The sequence below is a fragment of the Pogona vitticeps genome, chromosome 7 (genome assembly GCF_051106095.1).
Source record: "Pogona vitticeps strain Pit_001003342236 chromosome 7, PviZW2.1, whole genome shotgun sequence".
In the NCBI taxonomy this organism is placed as follows: Eukaryota; Metazoa; Chordata; class Lepidosauria; order Squamata; family Agamidae; genus Pogona; species Pogona vitticeps.
Genome location: NC_135789.1, coordinates 3,539,913 through 3,563,199, shown reverse-complemented (window position 1 = coordinate 3,563,199; position 23,287 = coordinate 3,539,913). Strand labels below are relative to the sequence as shown.

The 23,287-nt window shown below is 49.5% G+C and overlaps 1 protein-coding gene across 7 annotated transcripts in view; it reads right to left on the bottom strand.

The window, feature by feature from the left end:
* Positions 1–245: 245 nt before the first annotated feature.
* Positions 246–23,287, bottom strand: part of RERE (arginine-glutamic acid dipeptide repeats) — a 266,304-nt gene continuing 243,262 nt past the window's right edge. For 4 of the 7 annotated variants that reach the window (XM_078379232.1, XM_078379234.1, XM_078379233.1 and 1 more), the window contains 12 exons: positions 20,495–20,657; positions 17,806–17,898; positions 17,130–17,329; positions 14,227–14,391; positions 13,686–13,799; positions 12,149–13,530; positions 11,607–11,829; positions 9,655–10,375; positions 5,182–5,328; positions 4,948–5,082; positions 4,373–4,553; positions 246–3,840 (listed from right to left, as the gene is read on the bottom strand). In XM_078379232.1, the coding sequence (XP_078235358.1) occupies positions 3,807–3,840; positions 4,373–4,553; positions 4,948–5,082; positions 5,182–5,328; positions 9,655–10,375; positions 11,607–11,829; positions 12,149–13,530; positions 13,686–13,799; positions 14,227–14,391; positions 17,130–17,329; positions 17,806–17,898; positions 20,495–20,657 (3,558 nt within the window). In that variant the 3' untranslated portion in view covers positions 246–3,806. The remainder of the gene's footprint in view (positions 3,841–4,372; positions 4,554–4,947; positions 5,083–5,181; positions 5,329–9,654; positions 10,376–11,606; positions 11,830–12,148; positions 13,531–13,685; positions 13,800–14,226; positions 14,392–17,129; positions 17,330–17,805; positions 17,899–20,494; positions 20,658–23,287) is intronic. The other 3 variants (XM_078379235.1, XM_078379236.1, XM_072977592.2) reach the window with 3 other exon arrangements.

The following is a 23,287-nucleotide window of genomic DNA, read 5'->3' as shown; positions in this document are numbered from 1 at the left end:
ATGCTGAGGTTCTGCTGCAGGCTGTGCCATACCTGTTGAACTCTCATCTGCTTACCTCCAGCAGCATTCAATAGGGCAGCTGTCTTGCTTCCTTTACAACTGGCTGTGGCACTTCTGCTCCGTTGGCTGTGGATGATGGCAGTTGTAGTCCGACACCTCTGGAAGGCTACGAGTTTGTCGTTAGCAGCCCCTCAAGCCCCATTAATATACGCACACGCCACACTTGTTAAACAAAATCCAACAGCTGTAGTGTAGCTTGGTTTTTATTTATGTCCACAAATATTTCAAAAAAATTACAAAATACTCAAATGGAGAGAACACAGAAGTCACGATTTCTGGGTTTTCTACTCTGTTTTACACTGTGTTATCCCATGGCAAACTACTCATATATACACTAAGCCTCAAGATATATATAAACATAGCTGTCAGAATGTATATTCTTTTAAACGGTGCAGCAAAACGAGCTTCAAAATCATGACAACACTGAACAAGAGACAGTTTGATTTAAAAAAAACCACACACAAAAAGCAAAAAATGGATTTTTTTAAACATTCAAAGCAAAAAAAAAAAAAAAAAAGGAATTTCTATAAAAGGTTGGATGATTCTAACAGAAAAAAAAAAACACGGTGATCTTAGAAACCAGCAGCAAATAACACCATAGTTAATCATTAGAGCCAATGACAAATGAACTCTGGGCTTTTTCCGCTACTTTGGAATGATTCAGAATACTAAACCTAAACTGCACATCAACAGATTACGAGGGGGGTGGGTGAGAAATGAAATCAACCGGTACTTTTGGCCAGGAATTGTGTTTATTTCACCACGCTAAGCTAGGTCTCTCTATCTTTATTTTGGCAGGAGATCTTCCTCAAGAGAGGATTCTTCTTTCCCTCACCTACTTCTTTTGAGAAAAGTCATGATGTTTAAAACCAGATTTTCTTTTCTTGAAACACAAAGATCCCCTTCATCAACCACCAAAGAAAGGCATGAGAGGTGATCACCAGTCGAGACTGCCCTGTTGGGTAAAAGACAGCTGCTCTGAACCACATTTCATTACAGACAGCAACATTCAAATGGGAAACAGCTGCTTGGGTTTCAAGAGTCTTGTGAGGCTCCTTGCTGGGGAGGGAGGAATTCTGCCTCTCGAATTTGGAGAGCTTCCCTCTGCCCCTATGTAAATCTTCTGAGGCAAGGCAGGCTTGTTCTTGAAAATCATCTGTGCAGCCTGCCCACCATATTAAAGGGCAGCGACTGGCATGGGTTTCCTATCTATGCTCCTATTGGAGGGACGACAGAACAGTGATATGGCTGATTTAGTGTTGTGTTAGCCTTCTCATAAGAAAGTGATACGGGAGGAAAAACAATTTTGGGCCAAAATAATAATAAAACCAGTGGGAATCAGGAAATAGAGAAAGGCTTTCTCTCTGGCCCAAAGCAGAAAGAACCCAGAGATCTGCTCAGCAGCTTTAAATTCCACCGATCATGTGCCTTTGGAGGCAGTAAAAATGATTAGCTACAGAGTTATCTTGGTGTGTGTGTGTGTGTGGGGGGGAAGCCCTATGGAATCCCATGAGGATTGCCACAGATAACAGTCTTCACGGCAAAAGATAAAGCCTTAAAAGCCCTCCAAAAGAGAAACAGGAAACGTTATGATGAAGGTAACAAACAGTAACACAAAACTGGGAACATGAATAGTGCACACCGCCCTGTACATTCCTGCACCATCCATCTTTATTCAAAAGTGTGTCTAAAGCAACAACTGGAAGGGGATAAAAACGGGCTTCTTACAGTCAACGTAAGTCAGCTCTCAACAGGACAATCTACAGTCATCCTTGAGGAGCTTTCTTAACTTTGGAAATGATGGGAAAGTAACATTCTAACAACCAGCGGTAACTGATAATATTGCAAAAGGCCGGACAGGTGAAGGATATTCCAATGACGCCTCCATTCAGAGTTTTGCTTGGCTCCATCCTAACCTACCTGAATAGGATTTGGCTAGGAATCAAGTTCATTTTGCTGTCAAGGCCTGGCTGGAGTGGCAGGAGAGGTTGCTCTACCTACACAGCCATCTCTTGCGAGCCAAGCAAAAAACCCTCAGGCCTAGTAAAAAAGCGAAACTGGAAACACAGAGGACTTTGTTTAAAAGTTAGATGCAAGTTTTAGCATCTCAAAATCCATCAACCCCCAAACAGCCTCTCTGCTGATCCCTTTTAATTCAAAATATGGAACATCCAAGAGGGTGAAGATCTGACTCCAAGCACGCTAATTTATTTATTTTCTTTTGAAAGAAAAAGGTAATGTGCTTGCAATCTTGCATTTTATTCAAATGCTGATGCACCAAATTGAACACCTCTGAATGGTGTTCATGTGAGGGCTTCCCACATTGATGGGGATGGCATTGCCAATGGGTTCTCCTCTGGGCATAATCCATGCATACGCTGGATTCACAAAGTGCTTATCCTGACCCGGAAGATAATCTCATGCTTCCAGAACAGACCTTGTGGTTAAAAATAGAAATTGAGGAAATCTACTGGATTACTATTAGTATCATCATCATAATTTTGAACCCACTTGTTGAAAATGTCGACTGCTACAAATTCAGCTTCAAAACGTTCTTGTATCGGAGGATTTTCAAGGACTATTCTGCATGCTTCATAGTTACAATTTTTGCTTCTAAACTTTTAGACCTCCAGGCTGAAATGTACTGTATGTACCTGGCGAGTCTCTGAAGTATGACACACCCAGTTACCAGAATGGAAAATCAAGATCATGTTCATGGAACAAAAGAATTAAATTAAAAAGAACAACAAACACATGCGCGCAAAATAAAGCAGCTGTGTTTTTTTCTTTAAACATTATCCCTGCAACTCCTTTTAATGCTTACGTTGCTACCCAGCTGTAAAGTCAAGCTCTGGCCCATTTTGAAATTAGTGACCCCTCCCCCTTGTCCTCGTCCCTTTAATTAAAGGGATAATTATATATATTCCTCTTATATTAAAAAATCAACTCTGTATTCTTGTCAACACCAGGTAAGAAGTAACGATTTTGTGATGGTACTGAAGGCAAGGGGTAGGGAGGGAGGGAAAGAGAAGAAGTCAGGAGTTTGTGGAGATTAATAATAATTATCTTTTAAACCCCTAACCCGGAAAAGTTATTTACAGACTTAAAAAGCCATGCTGCAAAGCTCTCTTTAAAATTATGAAGATTTCCTACAATGTATTAAAATAAAAGTAGATTTTTCTTTTAAAATTCTTGTTATAGCACTTGGATTTTCAGAGGTTGTTATGCCACCTACTTGTAATTCTTGGTTTTTTTTTAAGTATATATATATATTTATATATAAATCGAGTGTTTTTTTTTTATGCACAGTGGCTTGCATTATGTTGTGAACCTGATTCTAGCACCTACTCAAAATGAAAAACCAAACCAAACCACCCCCCCAAAAAAACCAAACAAACCCCCAAGATTGCCCAAAGAAATTCTCTGAATATTTCATCCAGTCCTCGGTTGGTTGTTTTTCAATAGGCTTTTTAACAGGTTTCGTCATGCAAGGAGAGACTCCTGAACTGGTCTTGAGAAATCTTCTCTACAAATGAATGCTATAATATATGAGGCTGTTTAAAGTCTATAAAGGTCGGGCTTTCTTGGTTTGCTTTTCTTTTTCCATTTTAAAGAGAGAACGGTTATCTTTAGAAGACCATTCTCCTGCCGTTCCCCCAGTTCTCTTGCAGGGGAGACACGCACACATTCCGCTGCTCCCCAAGGACTGAGATCTTCCGTAGCTGGGATTACCAATAAATAATTTATTACAACTGCTTGTCACCTTCTTTCTTCAGCCGACTTGAAAACAGAAAGGAGAACAAAAACAAGGTTAAGTTCAATAATATTTGTTTGGTCCCCTTACCTTTTACAAACAAATAAGAATAAAATGAATACGTAATATAATCATTTAAAAAAGATAAGTCAGAGCCTTTTTTAAAAATGGGAGCTAGAGGGTGAGAGTTCGAATCCCCTACTGTGCCTCTAGCGGGGAAGAGCCAGCCTGGGCGGCCTTCGGCAAGCAGCACATTCCCAAGGCACCCCCAGAAGAAGGGAACGTGAAAACTCTTCCGAGTGTTCTCTACATGGAAAACCGCAAAAGAGGGTCACCCTAAGTCAGAATTGACTTGACAGTGGATGATGACAAAATTTTAACATCACATCCTGAATTTTACCCATATTCCTCATAACTTTAACAAACAATAATTAAATTCCATTCTCCTCCTTGTAGTAGCAATCGTTCATTTATGCCCGCCTTCTACCAAACATGCATCGCAAGATCTAGCAATCCTCCCTGCTCTGGGGGGGGGGGGGAAATCCTGCCCAGCCTTACCTGTAATAGTCTTCTTGGCTGGGGAGGTGTCCTCCGTGCATGTGGGGGTGCCCGTGAAGCCACTGCTGCTCCATTGCTAGTCTCTGAAGCTCTGCGGACTGGGCATGCATGGCCTGTAACTGGTGGGCTGCGGACATTGGGGGAGGGATGGCGCCAGGGAGGTCACGAGGGTATGGGGTACCTGAGCGAGGAAGAGAAAACCATCACGTTCCTTCCTGGCATGCATGTGAAATCTGCTTCTTGATCCTAGCTGCATACCAGTGATAATCAAGAGACTTTAATTTCTTTATGTAATTAATCACGTCTTAGGAGAAGGGGCCAGGTTAGCACACGCTGAAGCCTTAATATAGGTTTAAGCACAAAAGCCCCCTTATTATTAAACCAAAACGTGGATAATCTGAGGCTCCCGCCTGGAACTTTCCTAGCTTATGCATAAATGCAATGCTGGTTACAAAACACACGAGCCACGGGACGGGGTGGCCAATCGCCCCCGAAGGCTTTAAAACCAAAAACCAAAACCAAAACACAGTTGGATAATCAACAGCAACAAATAAGAACAGCTGAACAGAACTTACATCTACAGAAGCCGGACAGGTCTGAATACCAGTGGCTGGGGAGTAATACGAGAGGGGGAGGGCTGTTGCTACCGTCACGCCCTCCTTGTGGGCTTCCCAGAGGCACCTGGGCTACCCTCTGTTGGAAACGGGATGCTAGAATAGACGGACCACAGACCAGATCCATTGATATCATTCGCATGTTCTCCTCCTCTCGCGTTCATGCAGAAAAAGCCGTCAGGCACGCAGACTTACCGAAGACAGGGTGCCGAAGCATTTCGTGCTCATGGGGCGGCTGCCCGAGCAATGGGTTGGGGATCGTACCGGGAGGGTAGGGGAACCGTGCCAAATGAGGCCCGGCTGCCAACGGGTCCACAAGGGGGTGAACAGGGCCCGCAGAGCCTGCAAGAGAGAAAAGTCCGGGTAGTCACACAACAAACCACAACTCACCACCTGTCTAGAAAACCTCAGGATCAAAAGCCCCTCTCCGAGACTTGCACAAAGCGGAGCGCCGCAGGCAACTGTCAGAAGCGGCCCACGTCTTCCTTCTCCAGCTGCGTGGCCTGCTTCTCCGTTTGCAGTGTCTGGTTGCTAAAACAGGGTCGAACAGTTTAAAACAAAAAAAAGGGAAAGGAAAAAACAGCTGGGAGGAATGATGGTCATCCTCATTTTACTATCCGTGGATCACTATGAGTTCTTGGACCACAGAGGTTTCTATGCCATTTCTCAGCAAAGCCTCTGAAGAACTTCTGAAAGCTGAAAACACAAGCCAAAGCCTTAATCAAATTCAGTGTTGCTTGATTGATTAAAAGAAAAAAAAAATCAGCCAAGGTACCGCACATAAATGATGACAGGAACTGCTCAACCATGAAATGGATGGCTTGCACAAGTGTGGCAGGATTCTCAACAGACATCAGACGCCCATCTGACAGAGACATTCTAGCTGTGGATTCTTGCAAGGGGGTGAGGGCTTGATTAGATCACTGCTTCCCAACCTTGGGTCCCCAGATGCTCTTGGACAACAATTCTCAGAAATCCTGGCCAGCGCAGCTCGTGGTGGAGGCTTCTGGGAGTTTTAGTCCATGAACTCCTGAGCAGGGAGAGGAGGGGGAGGGGGGGACCCAAGGTTGTGAGCCACTGGGCCAGATGAACCCCAGGAGCCCATCAAACGCCAGAATTCTAAGCTTCCAAGTCCTAAAATCAGAGAATTGCAGCATTCTTTTTCGTCCCGCAGATTTTCATTCCAAGGACACAACTCTTGGAATGGACTCTAGGGTAAAGTCCTCACTGGCTTCCTAGAAGAGCACAAACAGGTCTGGCGGACCAGCGGACAGTGATGGAAGGCTCAGAATTCAAGCTCCCCTGGACAGCCGCACATTCCCCATGCCTTCTCCACAGGATCAAGGGCAGAGTGCTGCATCTTGCAGAGCCAGGCTTCTAACCTTATGGCCGCGGCAAAAAGCCACTAAAATGGGAGATGGAATTTGATGCGTAATTTCAAGGTGTCACGTCCAAATGCCAAGCTTGCTTTCTATCTTCAATTGCGGGGGGGGGGAGAGGAGGTTAGATTTACATATGAGCATTCAAATGAAAGGCTCGTGGGTGAAGGAGTGGCTTGTTCAGGGGGTAGAAAATCTCATTCCTCGCCTGCTTGGGAACATTTTACAGAAAACCGACGACCCATTTTCCATGTTCTAGGGACACATATGCAACTTGTGAGAAACTGACAGAAAGCTGGTGAGGCAGAGTTCAAATTAAACTCCTGTAAACCCTCCCAAGAGTTCCCTCTGTGGGGACAGTTCACAAAGGGGAAGCGGGACACACCCCCGCCCCCAAACAACCTCAAAATGTAAATCCTCAAAGAGTAAATCCTCTCCCTGGCCCGCCTGACTGAATATCCCACATGAAAAGAGAGGCAGCTAATCTGACAGGTGCTTTCTGAAGGCTCCCAGAAAATCAAGAGGAGAATTCTGCCGGCCATCTTGACCCGGATTCTCATCCTGCTGCAGCGGCCAAGAACGTCAGCCTGTCTGAGAGCGGCCGCTCTAAGGACAAGCCTGGAAACCTGAGCAGTGGTAGGTCTCCGAACAACCCACGTTTGCAAAGTTGCCCCCCATGACGCATGCACAGCTGGGCATACGCAGAACACAGAATCTCAACAAATCTGGGCCTTAGAAGTTTCTCCATTCCACTCCCTGTTTGTTCTGGAATGCTATTCCCAACACAATCCCTATTCCATACAAACGAATCGATCCTATCATATCGTTATACCCAAAGGAGTCTGATGGCTTTTTTTAATAATTTGGTGCAACATGGATCTACCAGGTGTAGTAGAATCCTAGCCTTCCTAAACAGCTGACTAGAAAAACAAGAGGTCAACGCCAAGGTCCAATGAAGGATTTGATTCTAAGACCGGTGGCACAGGATTTGTCCCGGGGCCCAGAGATGTCCCTTGGAATCAGCTGGATCTCCTGGGCAGAAGGCTGTCCGTGACACTGTTCTGTGGACTCCACCTTCGTTCCATTTTTTTCCTTTAAGTGTACGAACAACACAAGAGGATGTGTCCATTTGTTTCACTCTTTCCACGGCACCCCACCTTCAAGCATCTCATATCAAGGAAAGAGCTTCCCAGTGGGAAAAGGTGACAATATAACTTCCGGCAAGATGCAAAAAGCAGATTTATGCTCAGTGGCAGAACTGCTTTGCCTGCAGGAGGCCTCCAGCACCCCTGGTCAAAACGAGGGGAAGACCATTCTCCATTTGAAACCTGGAACGGCCACTGCCAGTCATCACAGACTATGCTGAGTGGAAACCGACTGATGGTACGGATCAGGATAAGACCGCTTCCCGGGTTTCTATGAAAAGCTACAGCCGGTTCAAATCCCAGGGTTCACGACAACTGAGCCGAGCCGAAGCCAAAGACCATATGGGCCCTCAAGGAGCGGAAAAGAGAGAAGCTGTGACCAGGTCTGAGGGGCAAAGGCAGCAAAAGCCTCCATGGCAGGGACCCAGGACTGAGGGTGGTGAGGGGACCAGGTCATTCTGGGCTGGCCTCTGCCTGCCTGCACCCATGATGCCACCAGCCCCTTTCCATAGAAGACTCTAATAATGCCAGTGGCAAAATCATTCTCAGGTGGCTATCTGTCCCCCGTCTGTCCCCCTTCCCCCAGGGCTGGCAAGAATGGGCTCTTCGGGATTTTAGACTGCCATTTTCCCAAACCCTTCCTGGAGATTCCCTGGATTCAACCTGGTACAGTTTGGATGCCCACCACATGACCCACAGCTGAGCGACACCCCCCCCGCCCCCTTTAATAGCACACAGAGGCTCTGGAGAGTTTCCCAACACCCTCCTCCCACGTGAACATGGGAGCCATAGAGGACCTGCAAAGAACCAAGCAGAACGCAAGGCCCACCTTGAGATCTTATACCCACAAGGTCTGTACAATGCTATTATCTTACCCCCTTGGCATAATTTCTCCCTAAAGCCTCCGCATCACTGAGTTCCACTGAGTCACACAGAGCTGTATTCCCCAGGTAGCTACTGCAATCCCATACCTAACCCAGAAAAGCAGAGACGCCCGTCTATTTTTAAATGCAGGCTTGGCTTTGTTCTAGCTGCCTGCACAAAAAGTACATCTGCAGTTTGATCCATGAAAGGGACAGTACATTCTGTGCTGGAGAGCCGGCTTTTGTTCCTGACCTTGCAAGGTTGCATGCCCACGCCCCACGCACCCTCACACCCTTATCTCCCTGCCTCAATTAACGCCACCCTCGTCAATCCGAAAAGAGAAGGAAAAATTTGAAAACCACCTCAAACCCAGTGCCTTGCTTTCCGATCCCCTATGTCAACATATAGTTTATGGTCTAATCCGTACTAGTTTATTCCTCTTAAAGGAGCAAGTCTTGCTCACAGAAAAGGGTGCCAAAAACACAAACACACTATCTATTCCCAGAATGTTGTTTAAAAAAATTAAGTGCAGTGGGGAAGGATAAAAAGGAAAAAAAAACTGCAGCACTTTAAAGATTAACAGATTTATTTCAGTGTGAGTTTTCATGGATCAAAACCCACTTCCTCAGACACCCCTCTTGCTTCTCTGTCTCTTCGGTCCTCCCTTTATTTCTGCCCACACGCTGGAAAACACTATGCCTGACATTCTGTCACACAATCTAGAACAGGGACAGGAAAGTGTGACCTGCAGGCCCACATCAATCCTGGTAAAATACGGAAATAGGGAAAGCCTGCCGGCGAACCCAGAGGCATTGCAGGATTCCAGCTCCTGTCAGCCGCAGCCAGCATGCTTCATGGTCAGAGATTATGGGTCACGTAGTCCAACAGAATCTGGAATACCCCACGTTTAACACACAAAAGGCACACACCATTAGCCTAGTACAGCCGTGACAGAGAGTGGAAGATCACAGAAAACAGGCTTGGTTTCTGGACGGCCAAGGCTTCCAGGATGAGGAGAGGAGTTCCAGTCCCACTACAAGTAGGGAAGCACAAAGGATGCTAACTTTTTCCTCCAAAGCTAAAACAGTCTAGCTCAGCTCTTTCGCGACAAGCTCTTTTTTTCTTCCTCTTCGTAAGGCAACAATTCAAATATTAAAAAATCACCCGCAGGACCGTCCTCGCCCTACGGAGTCGAGAGCCCGTCCCGCCACTTTAGAACTTGTGGGCAGAGCCGGCCAAGTGGGTGCAAAGCCACAGAAACAGGATGAGCCCCAACTCACCTTGATGCAACGGGTCCTGCTGGTGGAGGTGCAGATGTGAGTGTATGTGTGAATGTTGGTGATGGTGCGGCGTCACATTGAACATCTGGAGCCTGGCCAAGGGGTCATTGGTCAGCGAGGCCATCCGCTCGGCGTGTATCCTCTCGGCAGCCAGTCTGTCCGGGTAGCTCATCTCCGGCCGCAACTGGGGGCCTGCCAGAGCGAGCCTCTCCCGCTCCAGGGGGTTCAACCCGGGGTGGAAGGAAGCGAAAGGGTGGGGGCCTGCTGTGGGCGGGAGGGTGAGGGCGCCGTGGCGGGCAAAGTGCTCCATGGGATTCGTGGCCGGATGGAGCGCGTCGAGTTCCGGAGGCTTCACCTCGAACCCGGGCTTCATCCTCTCGCGGAGTTCCCGCTCCCGAATCTCCCGCTCCCGGATCTCCCGCTCCCGAAGCTCCCGCTCCCGGATGGCGGGGTCCACGTTGTAGATGCTGGGCATGTGGTAGGCCAGGAGTGGGTCGGTGGGGTTGAGGGGCACAAAGAACGGGTGGTTGCGATTCGTGGGGGACATGACGTGCGGACGGGCGTACTCGCTCAGAGTCCGTAGCGCTGGCGTGTCTGGCCCAATATAAGGAGGGACGGCAGCTATGGTGGTGGGGGGTGGCTCGAACGACGGCCTCATGTGAGCTGGCCCGCTCAACTGGGATTCCCCGAGACGTCCTTCATGGGAGGAACTGGACGCTTTCTGCAGCACAAAAGAGGGGAGACCCTTAGCGTGAAACCAAACATTGGCCAAAGGCCTTTTGGCATGAGGTTCTCCTCCTCTCAGAATTGGGGGTAAACTACTTCAGTCTAGCTTTCCTGAAGCAAACAAGTGTGCAGCCTAGTCTAGTCCTGTACTGAACCTATGAAGGAAAGGTGAGGAGCTCAGAAGCCAGTAGCCCTTAAAAATCTGCACTGCTAAACAGCAGCTGTGCTTTGGCAGTACTCTGGAGGGGAACTGCAGGAACCAGGTGGCTGTTTCTGCAACTTCCAAATCATTGACACCCACGCAAATCCCCCCCAAAAGTCAACAGGCAGTAAAAGAGAGACTGGCTCTTCCTGACAATGGTCTTGAAGGACAACAGAAGTCTGGACAACTGACTGCAATGCGCCTCTCTAGCTCCTGCTGTTCTAGTCATCTCTATCCAAAGCCCTCAGCAACAGAGAAGGTTCTCAAAGGAGTATGAACCATTGGAGAAGAGACTGATGCTGCTGCTACTCCATCACCAAGGCTGAGTTTCACTCGTGACAGGAGAGCGTTCATGACCATTTTTCTTTCTGTATGTCTACTTGCAGGTTAAGCCGTAACCTGAAGAATGGGGTCCGAGGCGGAAGCCTGTAAAAGGCCTTGCATGCGAGGTGTGTGGGGTTTGAGGCCCCCTGAAACAGACGCCAACCAGCCTGCCTCCCGTGATGAAGGTCCATGTTCACAGTGACTCAAAATTAACCGGCAATTCTGCTGAGTGAACCCCTCAAAGCATCTTAAGAAACGGCTCCCCGTGCTTTGGGAACCACGCTGCTTATTGGAGCATCTTTCCCCAATGGCATCTGCCCAACCTACAAGATCATCTCAGGTTAGGCTCATCTGTGTAGCCACCCCGAGGGAGGCCCAGAAATCATCTACAAGAGGGAGGGCCTTCGGTGTGGTCCTTCCAACATTATAGAATCAGCTGTCGAAGGAGCTAAGCCGAGTGCCCTCCCTTCTTCCACTGAGAGGCAATTGAAAACACACTTGTTAGTAGTTCTGTTTTAACTTATTGTTGATAGTAATTTTAAATTGGTTTTAGCTGCCTGTAAAGCACCCAGAATAGTGTGTATGCGCTAATGGGGCAGTATATAAATTTAAACAAACAAAAAACACAACACAACCAGGCACTGTGCAAAGGCAGTTTCCGTTCGGGACTCCTTCAGCTTGTCAAGACAGACCAACCTACCGCTGCTCTTTCTGCTTCTCGCTCCCGCTCCCGCTCTCTCTCCCTCTCCTTTTCTTTCTCTTTTTCTCGCTCCCTCTCTTCTCTTGCCTTCTGCTCTGCCTCCCTCTTGGCCTTCTCGATGGCCTCCTCACGCTTCTTGGCCAGCTTTGAACCTGCCAGAGGCATGAAGTACAGGTCTGTCCGTGCACAGGAGTTGTAGCCACGATCCAGGTGCTTGTAAAACCTGAAAACCAGAAAAAGGAGGAGGGGAACACAGCATAAACTGGTGAGGTGCAGAACCTTTAAGACCTTCTGAAGTGAATGGTTTCCCTAAACAGCTACATCTAAAACCAAAACAACCTCCCCCCGAATGACCACTAGAAGGGCACAACGCCCATTCAAGGGATGCCGTGTCTTCCTGAGAAGAAAGGGTTGGTGGCCAAGCTCACCGATCCAGGATGGCTCCTTTACTTTCCGGGACAGAGGAGTGGAAGAGTCACACAGAGGAAAAAAAACCCACCCCAGACGCCTACACTGGCTCTGTTCACACCTGCCCTCCTCACCTGGCGGACTGGCTGGCATGGCTGGGCGTGTCCACCACTGTGGGCTCTGGCGACGGGCTCCTTGGCGGGGGAGGCGGGCTCTCCGGTTCCTCAGCCTCATCGGGAGCCTCCTCCTTGATCTGGATGGGCGGCATCGTGCAGGCCGTCACCACAGGGACGTTCCCACTGCAGGTGGAGGAGGAGGAGGTGGAGACTGCCGCCTGAGGTGGGGCACCAGGCACGGAAGGCGGCGTGGACGTCGACGACGGGCACGAGGGAGGAGTGATGGAAGCAGGGGCCCCGGGGACAAACGGATGCTGGGAAAAGGGGGCCTGCCCGGGAGGTCCCGGGTGGAGGCCGGCAGAGGGAGGGAGGCCCTGGCTTTGGGTCAGGACCGGGGGTGGCACGGGCGAGGGCTGGAGGGGCTGGCTCTGGGGCATGAGCTGCAGCGGAGGGGGGTGCGCCGAGGGTGGGTGGTGGGTCGAGAGGGAGCTCAGGGGCTTCAAGGCGGGGGGCGGAGGGAGGTTGGAGTTCATGGAGAACGGCGAGGGGCCTGAAAGGTGCTTGTGGGAGGGCGGGGTGGGGAGCTGAGGAATCGGGGTGGTGGGAGGGGGCTTGATGTGGGGCATGGACATGGGGGCTGGAGGGAGAGGCTGCTCCCGCGGAGGCTGCTGCAAGGGGGATGGGGCGGGCAAGGCGGGCTGCGCGGGCGGCACCTGGAGCGGCACATGGGGGTGGGAGGGGGCCTGCGAGGACAGGGAAACCTGAGACTGAGAAGAGGAGGAGGAGGAAGAGGAGGAAGAAGAAGAAGAGGAGGAGGCCTGTGGGGCGAGGGAGAAAGGCTGAGCGGGCACCGGGTGCGGCAGGAGGGCCTGGGCCTGGAGGCTGTGAGGGAGGGCCTGGAGGGGGCCGTGGAGGGGAGGCTGCGGGTGAGGCTGGGGCACGGGGGGGCCCTGGGGCGGGCCTGGGGGCCCGCTCAGAGACGGGTGAGGCGAGGGCAGCCTCTGGGGGTGAAGAGGAGGGGCTTGCTGGATGTGGGAGTGAGGGGGCACCGGAGCCGGCGGCTGGCCGGGGGGCTGCGACACTGACGTCGAGATGTGGGGCGGCCCCGAGGAGGGGGCGCCTGAGACCGCCGTCAGGGGCAGCTGGCCGGGCACAGGGAGAGCGGGCGGCGGGGGCTGGCTGGCGGGGGGCCCGTTGGGTGGGGCGGGCAGGGCCGGCTGCTGGGCGGAGGAGTCCGAGTCGCTCTCGTTGTCCTGCGGGCTGGGGATGCTGGGCGAGGTGCTCCGGTTGTCCTGGTCGATATCCTTCGGGTCGCTGCTGCCCTCGTCGTTCACGCTGCGGCTGTCAGAGCTCTCCCCTTCCCCTTCGCCCTCCGACGGGGAATTGGGCCTGCTGATCTCCTGCCGGGGGGGGGGGGTAGGAGGAAGAAGAGGAGGAGGAGGAGGAGAGAAATGCACTTCACAGATGGCCAGCAAGTCACCCAAGGCGAGTAACCCTCTGAGACCCGCACAGTCTTCTCTCGGCTGTTGGCAGCCTACCAGGAAGGAGGACCTACCTGCGTTTTGGTTTTCTTGGCATTGATTCTGTCCGGCTCCTCCGTGTCGGAAGCTGCCTTTTCTCGTTGCCTCTTGGAACTCTTGAGAGGAGACGAGGCCTCTTCTTTGATCTTCTGCCACAAACAGAAAAGGAACAGGACGGTTAGCGAGGAAGTGGCCAGGGGAACACACTTTTTTTTTTGCAATCCCCCTGGGGAAGGCTTCACACGGATGCAAAGCGCTGCAGATTGTGTTTGTAACGTCACCGGGGAGGAAGAGGCAGAAAACGTGAGCCATTCAATCTCTCTTAGCCTGTCTGGTTCTGCAAGGTTGCAGCCAAGGACAAAAGTGTGTGTGTGGGGGGGAAGAGAGCCATGTGCCTCACCCCAAATTGAGTAAAGGTGGGCTACAAATGGGAATAATACATTAAAGATGCAGCATTAGGACTCTGAAGGGAAAGTCTTGGCTCAAACGCCGATGGGTCCGCTCGGACAAGTCAGACCTTGACTGGCCTCCAGCGAGTTCTGAGATGGGCCCGAGGGTCTCTCTCCTTCAACTTACTTTTGATGACTTCTTCACCGAATCGGCCTTGCTGTCGTTACTGGAGGTGCTGGCCGCGCTGGGAGAGTTGCGGCCGCTGGACCGGATGTCTTCGTTGATGGGGGACGCTCTGCCATCGGGGCTGGTGGGTTGCTTTTTACGGCCACTTCGTAGTGCAGACATCTGCTGGTGTGAAAAAAGGGATACAGGAAAGCGTGACAAAGGGAGCCCTCGTTTATGGTTGAGCTTCCAAAAACGAAACATCGTGGCTGGAGCCCAGCAAGAGGAGCGACGCGTCAGTCCTCTAGGAATCAGTGGGACAAATTAGGTACAAGCATCACAGGTCCCATTGATTTCAACAGGGTTACACAAGATTTGCCCCAGTCTGGCTCTGACCATCAGAACACCATGAGCTCCCTTCGGAGGGTTGTACTTGATGGCCTTGTCGGCCTCTTCCAACTTCACTTTTCTATGTTTCTGATTCTACTGTCCATTGGCCAGTATTGAAAGACAACCCCCCACCACCACCTGCAGGATCATCCGCTGATGCACTTACCCGCTGGCTGAAAATACTAGATTTAAAAAAAAAAAACAACAAAAAAAAACAGAAATGTGCATTTATATATATTTCTAGGAGAATTTACCAAAACTGGCCACTAGAGGGAGGCAGAGACCACGCAAAGCATGGCATTTGATATTTCCACATTTCTTTTGCATCTGGGCGGGGATGTGTGTGTGTGTGTTGGGTTTCAAACTGATCCTCCACAGATACTATGGTCCTACTCTATTACATAGCTGGATTGCAACTCCCATCAGCCCTAGTAAGCATTCCTCGTGGTGCAGGATGAAGAGAGAGTGGCTTTCTACCAACATCTGTAAGGCCACATGTTACCTACTATCACACAAGTCACAGGAGTGGGGCTGGTAGCACCATCTTGCACATGATGCAGGTAAACTGTGCTAACTGCAGCCACCGGGTAAATCCCGACAAGTCCTTGCTTTAGAAGACAATTAGTTCTGACTCTTCTCTTCATGCCAAGAAGCAGCAAACCCAGCCACGTTCTTGTTCTGAGTTATTATTAGTGTCTGCTGGAAAACTGATACGTGAAAATGCTGTCTTGTTTTGTGTTCTTTCTGACGCACATGTGCCATTCCGGGAAGGACCCCCTGTTTTTAGATTTCTCTCAAGCTAAGGGCTGCTAACGCACACTGAAGACTTATAACGTTTTATTAAACGCAATGGCACAGCTGTCTTCCCTGGAGAAGAGGCTGAAATAATCCAAGAGCATCTACCTGGAAAAAAGCAGGCTGGAAGAGGAGGACATAATGTAAAAAAAAAAAAAATCGCCTCCATGTTGTATCAAGGATGATTTCTACAGCAAGCATGAGCACCATTTATTTCATCTGCCCCTTTTCTAACACAGCAGCTGTCTGGATTGCTAAAGATCATAGAAATTGTAGAGCTGTCAGCACAACCCAGGGTTGGCAGGAGCCTTCATGCGACAGAGACGGGGCCAGGTTGGCAAAGGAGGAGAAAAATGCACTGGCTGACGACTAATCAGTTTTAACGAGAAAGTGGACTCAAGAGTTTTCCTTCGTCTTCCTTTCCTACGGACGGCGTGCTGCATGCCCACGTCACTGCGGAGGGAAGACCTGCCTCTATACAGACCTTCTGAAAAGTTCCAGGGTACACGCAAAGGATGCACCTCCTCTAGCCCTGCGCAGAGATTCCACGTAAAGAGGGCCTTATGATGAGTGGCCTGACTGCGGAGTGCCCACGCTGCAGGCCATGGGTCCCGGCTTCCATCTCCAGCCTTTTCGATTAAGAAGAGCTAAGAAGGCAGGTGGGTGCCACAGCCCCAAAAGAGACATGGCCAGCCAGCAGGACTCGATCGATTGGGCTCGATCAGTCGTTCCCAGCCTCGGGTCACCTGGGGGGGTTCTTGGACTGCCGTTCTCAGAAGCCTCCACCACCTGCTGTGTGGCTAGGGTTTGTGGGAGATGCAGTCCTGGGCTAGACAGAATGGTGGCCTTAACTCTGTAAAAAGCGAGGTGTTCTTTCAGTAAGTGCTTTGAATTTCTCTACCCCCTTGGCTCTTGTAACAGGTGGATGGGTTGCACTGAAGGTTAGTAGTAATGGGGGAGGTCGTCTCTTGGCAAGAGGACAGGAAAAGGTCACAAGAGCCTGCGTTAATTGCTAGAGTCTAAATCGGCATGTGCGTGCATTATAAATAATTTCACAGTATTTACAGAGTGATGGGATAACCATAATATGCATATGGAATTAACAACTTTGAAGGTTGCAAATCAAGGGGGTGAAGTCTCTTTTTAGCTCAGCTATGCCAGCCAACACATATCACAGCTTTCAGGCAGAAGATTCCTAGGCTCGCTTGATTTCAGCAGCATCTTTTGTTTAGAAAGTCTGTGGCAGATTACTAGTTGGGAACTAGTGTTGGTTGTGGAAGCAGGACCCTCTCGGTTTAGAGTTTAAGATCATTTTCATTGCAGCACACCGAAATGTGGCAGAAAGAACAACCACCAAATAGTACCCACTTCGGGGGGAGGGAAGCTTATTATATTTAGCCTCCTGCTTGGAGGCTCCATCCTGCCTAAAACAAGGGAGGGGGGGACAACTGACCCCCTTCCAGATGTTTTAGCTGACAATTCCTAATCAATACAGCCACTGATGTGGGTTAGTGAGAGCTGGAGTCTAAGAAACCAGGGCTCCCAATCTTGGGTCCCCAGATGTTGTGGGACTACAACTCCCAGCAGTCCTGGCCAGTGCAGCTCGTGGCTAAGGCTTTTGGGAGTTGTAGTCCAAGAACCTCTGGGGACTCAGGGCTGGGAACCACTTGCTCTAGAACCTCTGGAAGGCCCCAAAAAGGGGAGGGGGAAACAGAAGCGTAGGATTTTAGGCAGCTTACCGAGCCTCTACTCCGCCTTGTCCTCATGCTATGCTTCCCGCTGAGCCCATCCTCTTCCTCTTTGACAGGCTTGAACATGAAAGGCGGCGGGTCCACCGGCTTCTCGATGGGCGGGAGCTCCCCGTACTTCTTGAAGTGGATACGGCAGTCGGTACACAGCAAGATGTTCTCCCGCCCGCCGTGGTGCCAGTCCTTGGAGGCTGCGTGATCAGGGAGGAGGCGTCAGCAGGAGGATTTAGCACCCTCAGAACTAGCGGAACAATGCCCCCCCCATGTGTATACTGCTCTGAACGAGAGCCCCAGCAACAACAGCGCTTCCCATTGGCTTTACCAGGTGGTTGTAAGGCTCACGGCTGGAATGTAGGTGTTGTTTGTGTGTGTGTGTGGGGGGGAGATTGGAGCATCTGAAACAAGCTCTAGGAAAGCAAACAGGTCTGAATCCAGAGCTTAGAAACCACATGGGCTGCCCTGGACTACAACTCCCAGGATCTGGCAGCTGGGGCATGCTGGGAAATGTAGTCCAGGAAGGCTCCTTTGTCAGACAAGTTCGTCTGAGACCGGCAGGGGGTCTGGAGAGCTGCTGGCAAACTGGCGACTGGGACCTAAGGCAAGATGATAAAAGGGGGGGGGGAGAGAGAGGCTGCTGGAGACTTGAAGGCGAATCAAAAGTACGTACTGGTGGTGAAGCAGTGGCGACAGGCGTAGCCCTTCAGCTCCTGCTCACTGTCCTCGCTGTCAAAATCATCTTCGCTGGCTGAACTCAAATCCACTGAGTGCGCAAGGGCGGAGGGGTGGGGGTGGGGGGAAGAGGAGGGAGAAGAGCAAATCAATGAGTCAGGACTTTTCCCCTTTCTTTCACATTTTTACTCTGCCATCAGCAGCAACCACATAGCCATTCATTAGAGAAACGAAGGGGGAAAGCATCTCAAGGCACCCATAAGGACTCCCAGATTTATTGAGGCCGTCTCTTTCATGAGCTAGAACTTGCTCCCTCAGATGCGTGGCGTGTTTCATCTTAGCTGGTAGAGATACAAAGGCCGCGCGCAGGGAGAAAGGCAAGGGGGGAAGCGGCCCACTTCTTTTGCCCCCTTGCTCACGACTGCCCTTCCTCGTTCGTTCCCCTGGGAAATGGCCAGAGGAGGAGACCGCTTCAGGAACCTGAGGAGGTGGGCTCCAATCCACAGCCCCCCTTGCCCCCTTGCCTGTCCCACAACAGCTGCAAGATCTGCCCTGGGCCAGTCATGGCCAGCAGTGGGACTGGGAAACGGCCAAGAACCTATGCATAATCGGTGGCCCATTTACTCATGGAACTCACAGGGCAAAACAAAACCCTTCTGTGACATCCACGGCCAGTTGTCTTCTACAGTGGATGTGATCCACAAGGGCAGGACACTTCTCCAGACGAGGGAGCATGCCTAATGATACACATTTCCGGCTATAGTGCCTTCCAATTTGGTTCCAGACCAAAACGTTAAACCCATGAGCAGCGTGGGTTAACCTTCAGAATGCTTAGACACCGTCCGCATCTGTAAAGATCTACACTGGGAGGGTCCACCGGCAGGACCTTCTCAGTCGCACCTTCTAAGGCCTTGTGTCATTCATTTCTTGTCCTAAAACCTGCATTTTGTTCTCTCCCTCCCTATCTTCGGACAGACATTGCTGATCAAACTTTTTATACAGACCAAAGTCTTCGTTTCAGTCCCTTCCTTATTTCTTTGCTGTGTGTATTTTCAAACCTGTGCCCCTAGTATTTTTTTGTGGTTCTGCTTTATTTTATGGCTTTATTTGTTTCTAAATCTTAGGTCCGACATTCTGGGAGCTTTTTGCTGAGAAGCGGAAAACAGGGAACTAAATGGGCCGTGCTTCACAAGAAAAATGCCTTTGAACCAAGGAAATCTAAGCTCTTCGCTTTGCAGAAATGATGTAGTCTTGCATAAGATATTTGGACAGTCGGGGGGGGGGAGGTATCCAGGACACCGACTGCTCTTGTCCCCATCCCCAAGCACTTACCTGCTCTGTCTGACTGCCTTCTGAGATTTCAACAAGCCTATCCCACCTCCTCTGAACTGACTACAAGTTCCCCACAGTCACAATGGCTAGAAACATGATCTGAGGATCGTTTAAAAGGCAGAGGGTTCTGGGGAAGTGGATTCTCTGGCTTCCTGCTGCTCTTCTTCAAATCATGGGCCACACAGAAGAGCCCCGATGTTACCCAGACAGTGGCAGGGACACACCCTTTCCATTATCATACCACGTGGTTTGTGGTTGATTATGCTGGGTTGTATATACTTGCCATGGTTTGGGTTTGCTTAGTTCTCCGCATAGTTGTTTTCTCTTGATTATTTTGGATTTTTAAAAAATGTCTTTTTTTCCCCCACATAGTACACCGATTGTTTCCTGTAATGTAAACCACCCAGAGTAATGCTCAGCTCTAATTGGGCAGCATAAAAGTTTATAAAACAAACAAGGAAACAAGCAAGGAAACAAGCAAGGAAACAAGCAAAGAAAGAAAGAAAGAAAGAAAGAAAGAAAGAAAGAAAGAAAGAAAGAAAGAAAGAAAGAAAGAAAGAAAGAAAGAAAGAAAGAAAGAAAGAAAGAAAGAAAGAAAGAAAGAAAGAAAGAAAGAAAGAAAGAAAGAAAGAAAGAAAGAAAAGAAAAGAAAAGAAAAGAAAAGAAAAGAAAAGAAAAGAAAAGAAAAGAAAAGAAAAGAAAAGAAAAGAAAAGAAAAGAAAAGAAAAGAAAAGAAAAGAAAAGACAGGCTTTCATTCCAAGCAGGTAACAGATCTGGAGTGAGTGCTGTATTCCCATGGACATTAGGGCAAACATAATAGCCTTGACAGATAGTGAAAGCAAAGCTTCCATAATTTCCTGTCCTGGGCAAAAAAAACCCAAAAAAGTTGATTTTAAAGATCAACTGAAAACGTGGATGTTTAGGCAGGCCTTCCCCCCTCCAGTTAATTCCTAATTCCTTTCCCCTCCTTTTTTAATATGATTTTTCGTTTTGCCATCTTGTAGAAATTTTCTTAGTTGTGTAAACTATTTTTTTAATATTATATATATACACCTGTTTTATATTTGTGTTGTAAGCCGCCTAGAGTGGTCATAATGACCAGATAGGCGGGGTATAAATGAAATAAACAAAACAAAACAAACAAACCAACAAACAAAAAGAAGGCCCCAAAGCCATGGCTCAGCCATCCCAGACACCTGCCAACCGTGGAGGATAATGAATGGGGAGCTGAAGCACAGGCGAGGTCTCATTTTCCCGGCTGCATTTCAATTGGAGGCAGAGGGCGATTCCCGTCTGTTTCAGCCCCAACGCATCTGAACAGAGATAGATGGGCCACTGCTCGCTTCCTACTTACAGAATTCGCTGGATGGGGGTCTGGAGGGAGTGTTAACCGGCGTGGAAGCCGTCCGGGTCTTAATTCTCCGAAACACCGCCTGCCTTCGATGCCGGCGGTGAGCCCGGGAACTTGCCGCTTCAGGGGTTTTCTTCCAGTAGTAATAGAAGGTGATCAGTTCTCCCTGCATAACAGCCACGAAACCAAAAAGGACAGGAACACCAAGGTTATCAAAGCTGCTGAGGGAGTTCTCTTGCTGATGTACCTGTTCTGCACAACCATGCCTTCTGAAATTGACGGAAGGCGGCTTTATCGCATCCCATTTCACATGCAGCCCCCGCCCTGCCCCCAGATATATCTTGAGAAAATCATTTAGAAGGCAGTAACGGGAAAGAAGAGAACTTATTCATCAGAGCCTCCACGGACAGGGACCGACGACCTCTCGGGGCTGCCCCTCACCCCCCCCCCCACGCTCTGTATGATTCTGGAGCATCTGGAGAGCCACTTTCCAAACTGAACTGCTGGCTGATTGGATATGGTCTGCTTTAGTGTAGCAACTTTTAAACTGAACAGATAAGGGTTCCAAATGGGCCAGCGGCGAACATTTAGAATCAAAGAGGGGAAATAAGGGCACCTAAGAACATCATCAAAGAGCTGGCTTATATCACCTCATGTCCACCTAGTCCAGAATTTTGATAATTAAAAAAATATGGTCTCTTCTTGACTGGCAGGCTCACCAGCAGAAATCCTTCCAGTTGTTGGCAGGAACCGAACCCAGGACCTTCTGCAGCCCCGCGAGATACACACTCCTCCTGAGCTGTGCCCCATGCGGCTCTCCCACACGGAGGAGGGCAGCTGCCTCCCACCTGGTGCACCTCCAGGTGTGTGAGGCTACAACTCTCATCCTTCCTACAGCTGGGACAGGATGCTGGGTTGTTATGGGACACACGTAGGGAGGTCCACACAGGGGAAAGCTGGCTCTTCTTAGCCTGGGGTGGAATTCCCATTGGAAAAAGTGCCTTTCAAGGGGCAGGATCCCACAAAATGCTTCCGTCGACCAACCGATCTGATCAGTCAACCTAGCTAAGAGCAAGTGAATCAACAAAACTACCTTTAAAAAATATGAAAATTCAGAGACTTTGAAAGGTTTTAAAATGCTCTTTAACAACACCATCAATGAACCCTGCGTCTACGGAAAGGCTGGAAACCAAAGCATGGTTCCACTAGGTGCCGAATCATCAGAAGGGAGAGCAAGGTTTCAACTTGATGCCGGGGGGGGGGAGGGGCGGGGGAGAGGAATGCCAGTCTTCAAGGGGAGGGCATTTTACCATGGGGATACGTCAGCTCTGTGAAGGATCCCCTCCCTTTTCTTACTAATATAACAGAAGGACACTGCAAAACCTGAGGCCCTTCCTCAGCAGAATCCCACCACCACCCACTGTAATGCACAGGCTAACGTGGCACTTGGACACGGGACTGAACCCAGCACTGCTCCAGCGAGGAGAGAACGAGAGGAAGCTCCAAGCCATGCACGTGGTCAAAAGGCGGGGAAAATGAAAAGGATTTCCAAGGCTCTTTTGGCTTGCTGAGATGCCTCAAAGTGACGGCTGACAAGTGAACCAAACTTCTGCCAGCTCTGAAAAAAAATTCATTGTCAAAGGAGCAAGAAGCAGTTCTGATGAGATTATATAGTTTATTATTCTATATAATCCACCTGAGAGAGCTGTCTGGATTGAAAGGCCAGTTAAGAGAAATAGAATCTGCAATGAGATCCTATGCAGAACAGCTCCTCATCTAGGAATCTGGGATGGCAAAAGGGAATCCACTGCGTAAATATGCCCTCCAAGGCTACTCTACGATACAGCTGTGCTCTGAAAACTGGTACTTGCGGTGTGGTGTTGGGAGAGAATCACCACCACAAAAAATATAAGAACAGTTTTATTTTACACATGGATACCCTAGGACTTCAATGTGGGTTTTTTTCCTTTTCTTTAAAGGACCCTTGAGATTAAAACATATTAAAGACAATGCTCTAGTCACAAGTATTGAAACTGTACTACTGCAATCTATCCCCCCCCCTTTAATCTTACTGTATACAGCAACATTAAGATAATTAGGCAGTAAAAGCGCATGCCAAGAGAAATTTCTGATAATTCCTCCGCCTAATGAATCTGGCTTACACTCAAAAAAACCAGAGCAGACAATATTCAAACTAGCAGGTGTAATGTCGAGCAAAAACACAGCGTGTAGTTTTAATCTTCTTTCATCTTTTGCTTTGAGAAACCATCATCTCACCCCCGCCACCTCCAGCGGCAAGCCAGCCACAAGGGTAAAAGGCCTGCTACCGCTTTTCAAGTTGCAGGGGAAGCGGGAGGGGTGTGTTGGGGTGTGTCCCCCCCCCCGGCCTCAGCACCAGCACACCCCAAATGCCCACAAGAGAGAGGGGACGAAGGGGGGGGGGAGCTTCCTTTGAACCCACGGCGGATCTAATCGTCCCTGATAAACCTCAACCTGTTAACACGACATGTTTTGCAGCTGCTGGAACTTCCAAGCCAAAGAAGAGGGACCGTGGAGGGCCCTGCCAGCGGGCAAGGGAACAAACGGACAGAGGACGGGCTCACAAAGCGTGGGCCGAGATTCCTTCAAGCCTCTGAAAGCAAAAACTAACGCAAAGCACCCAACAGCAGGCGAGAGACAGGAAAAACTGGGATTGGGGACAGAATCCAGTCCCGCTCGGCATGCTAACAGAACACGCTTGCAGTCACAACACAGCCATATCACAATGACAAAGGGAGCTATATACCTACGGGGATG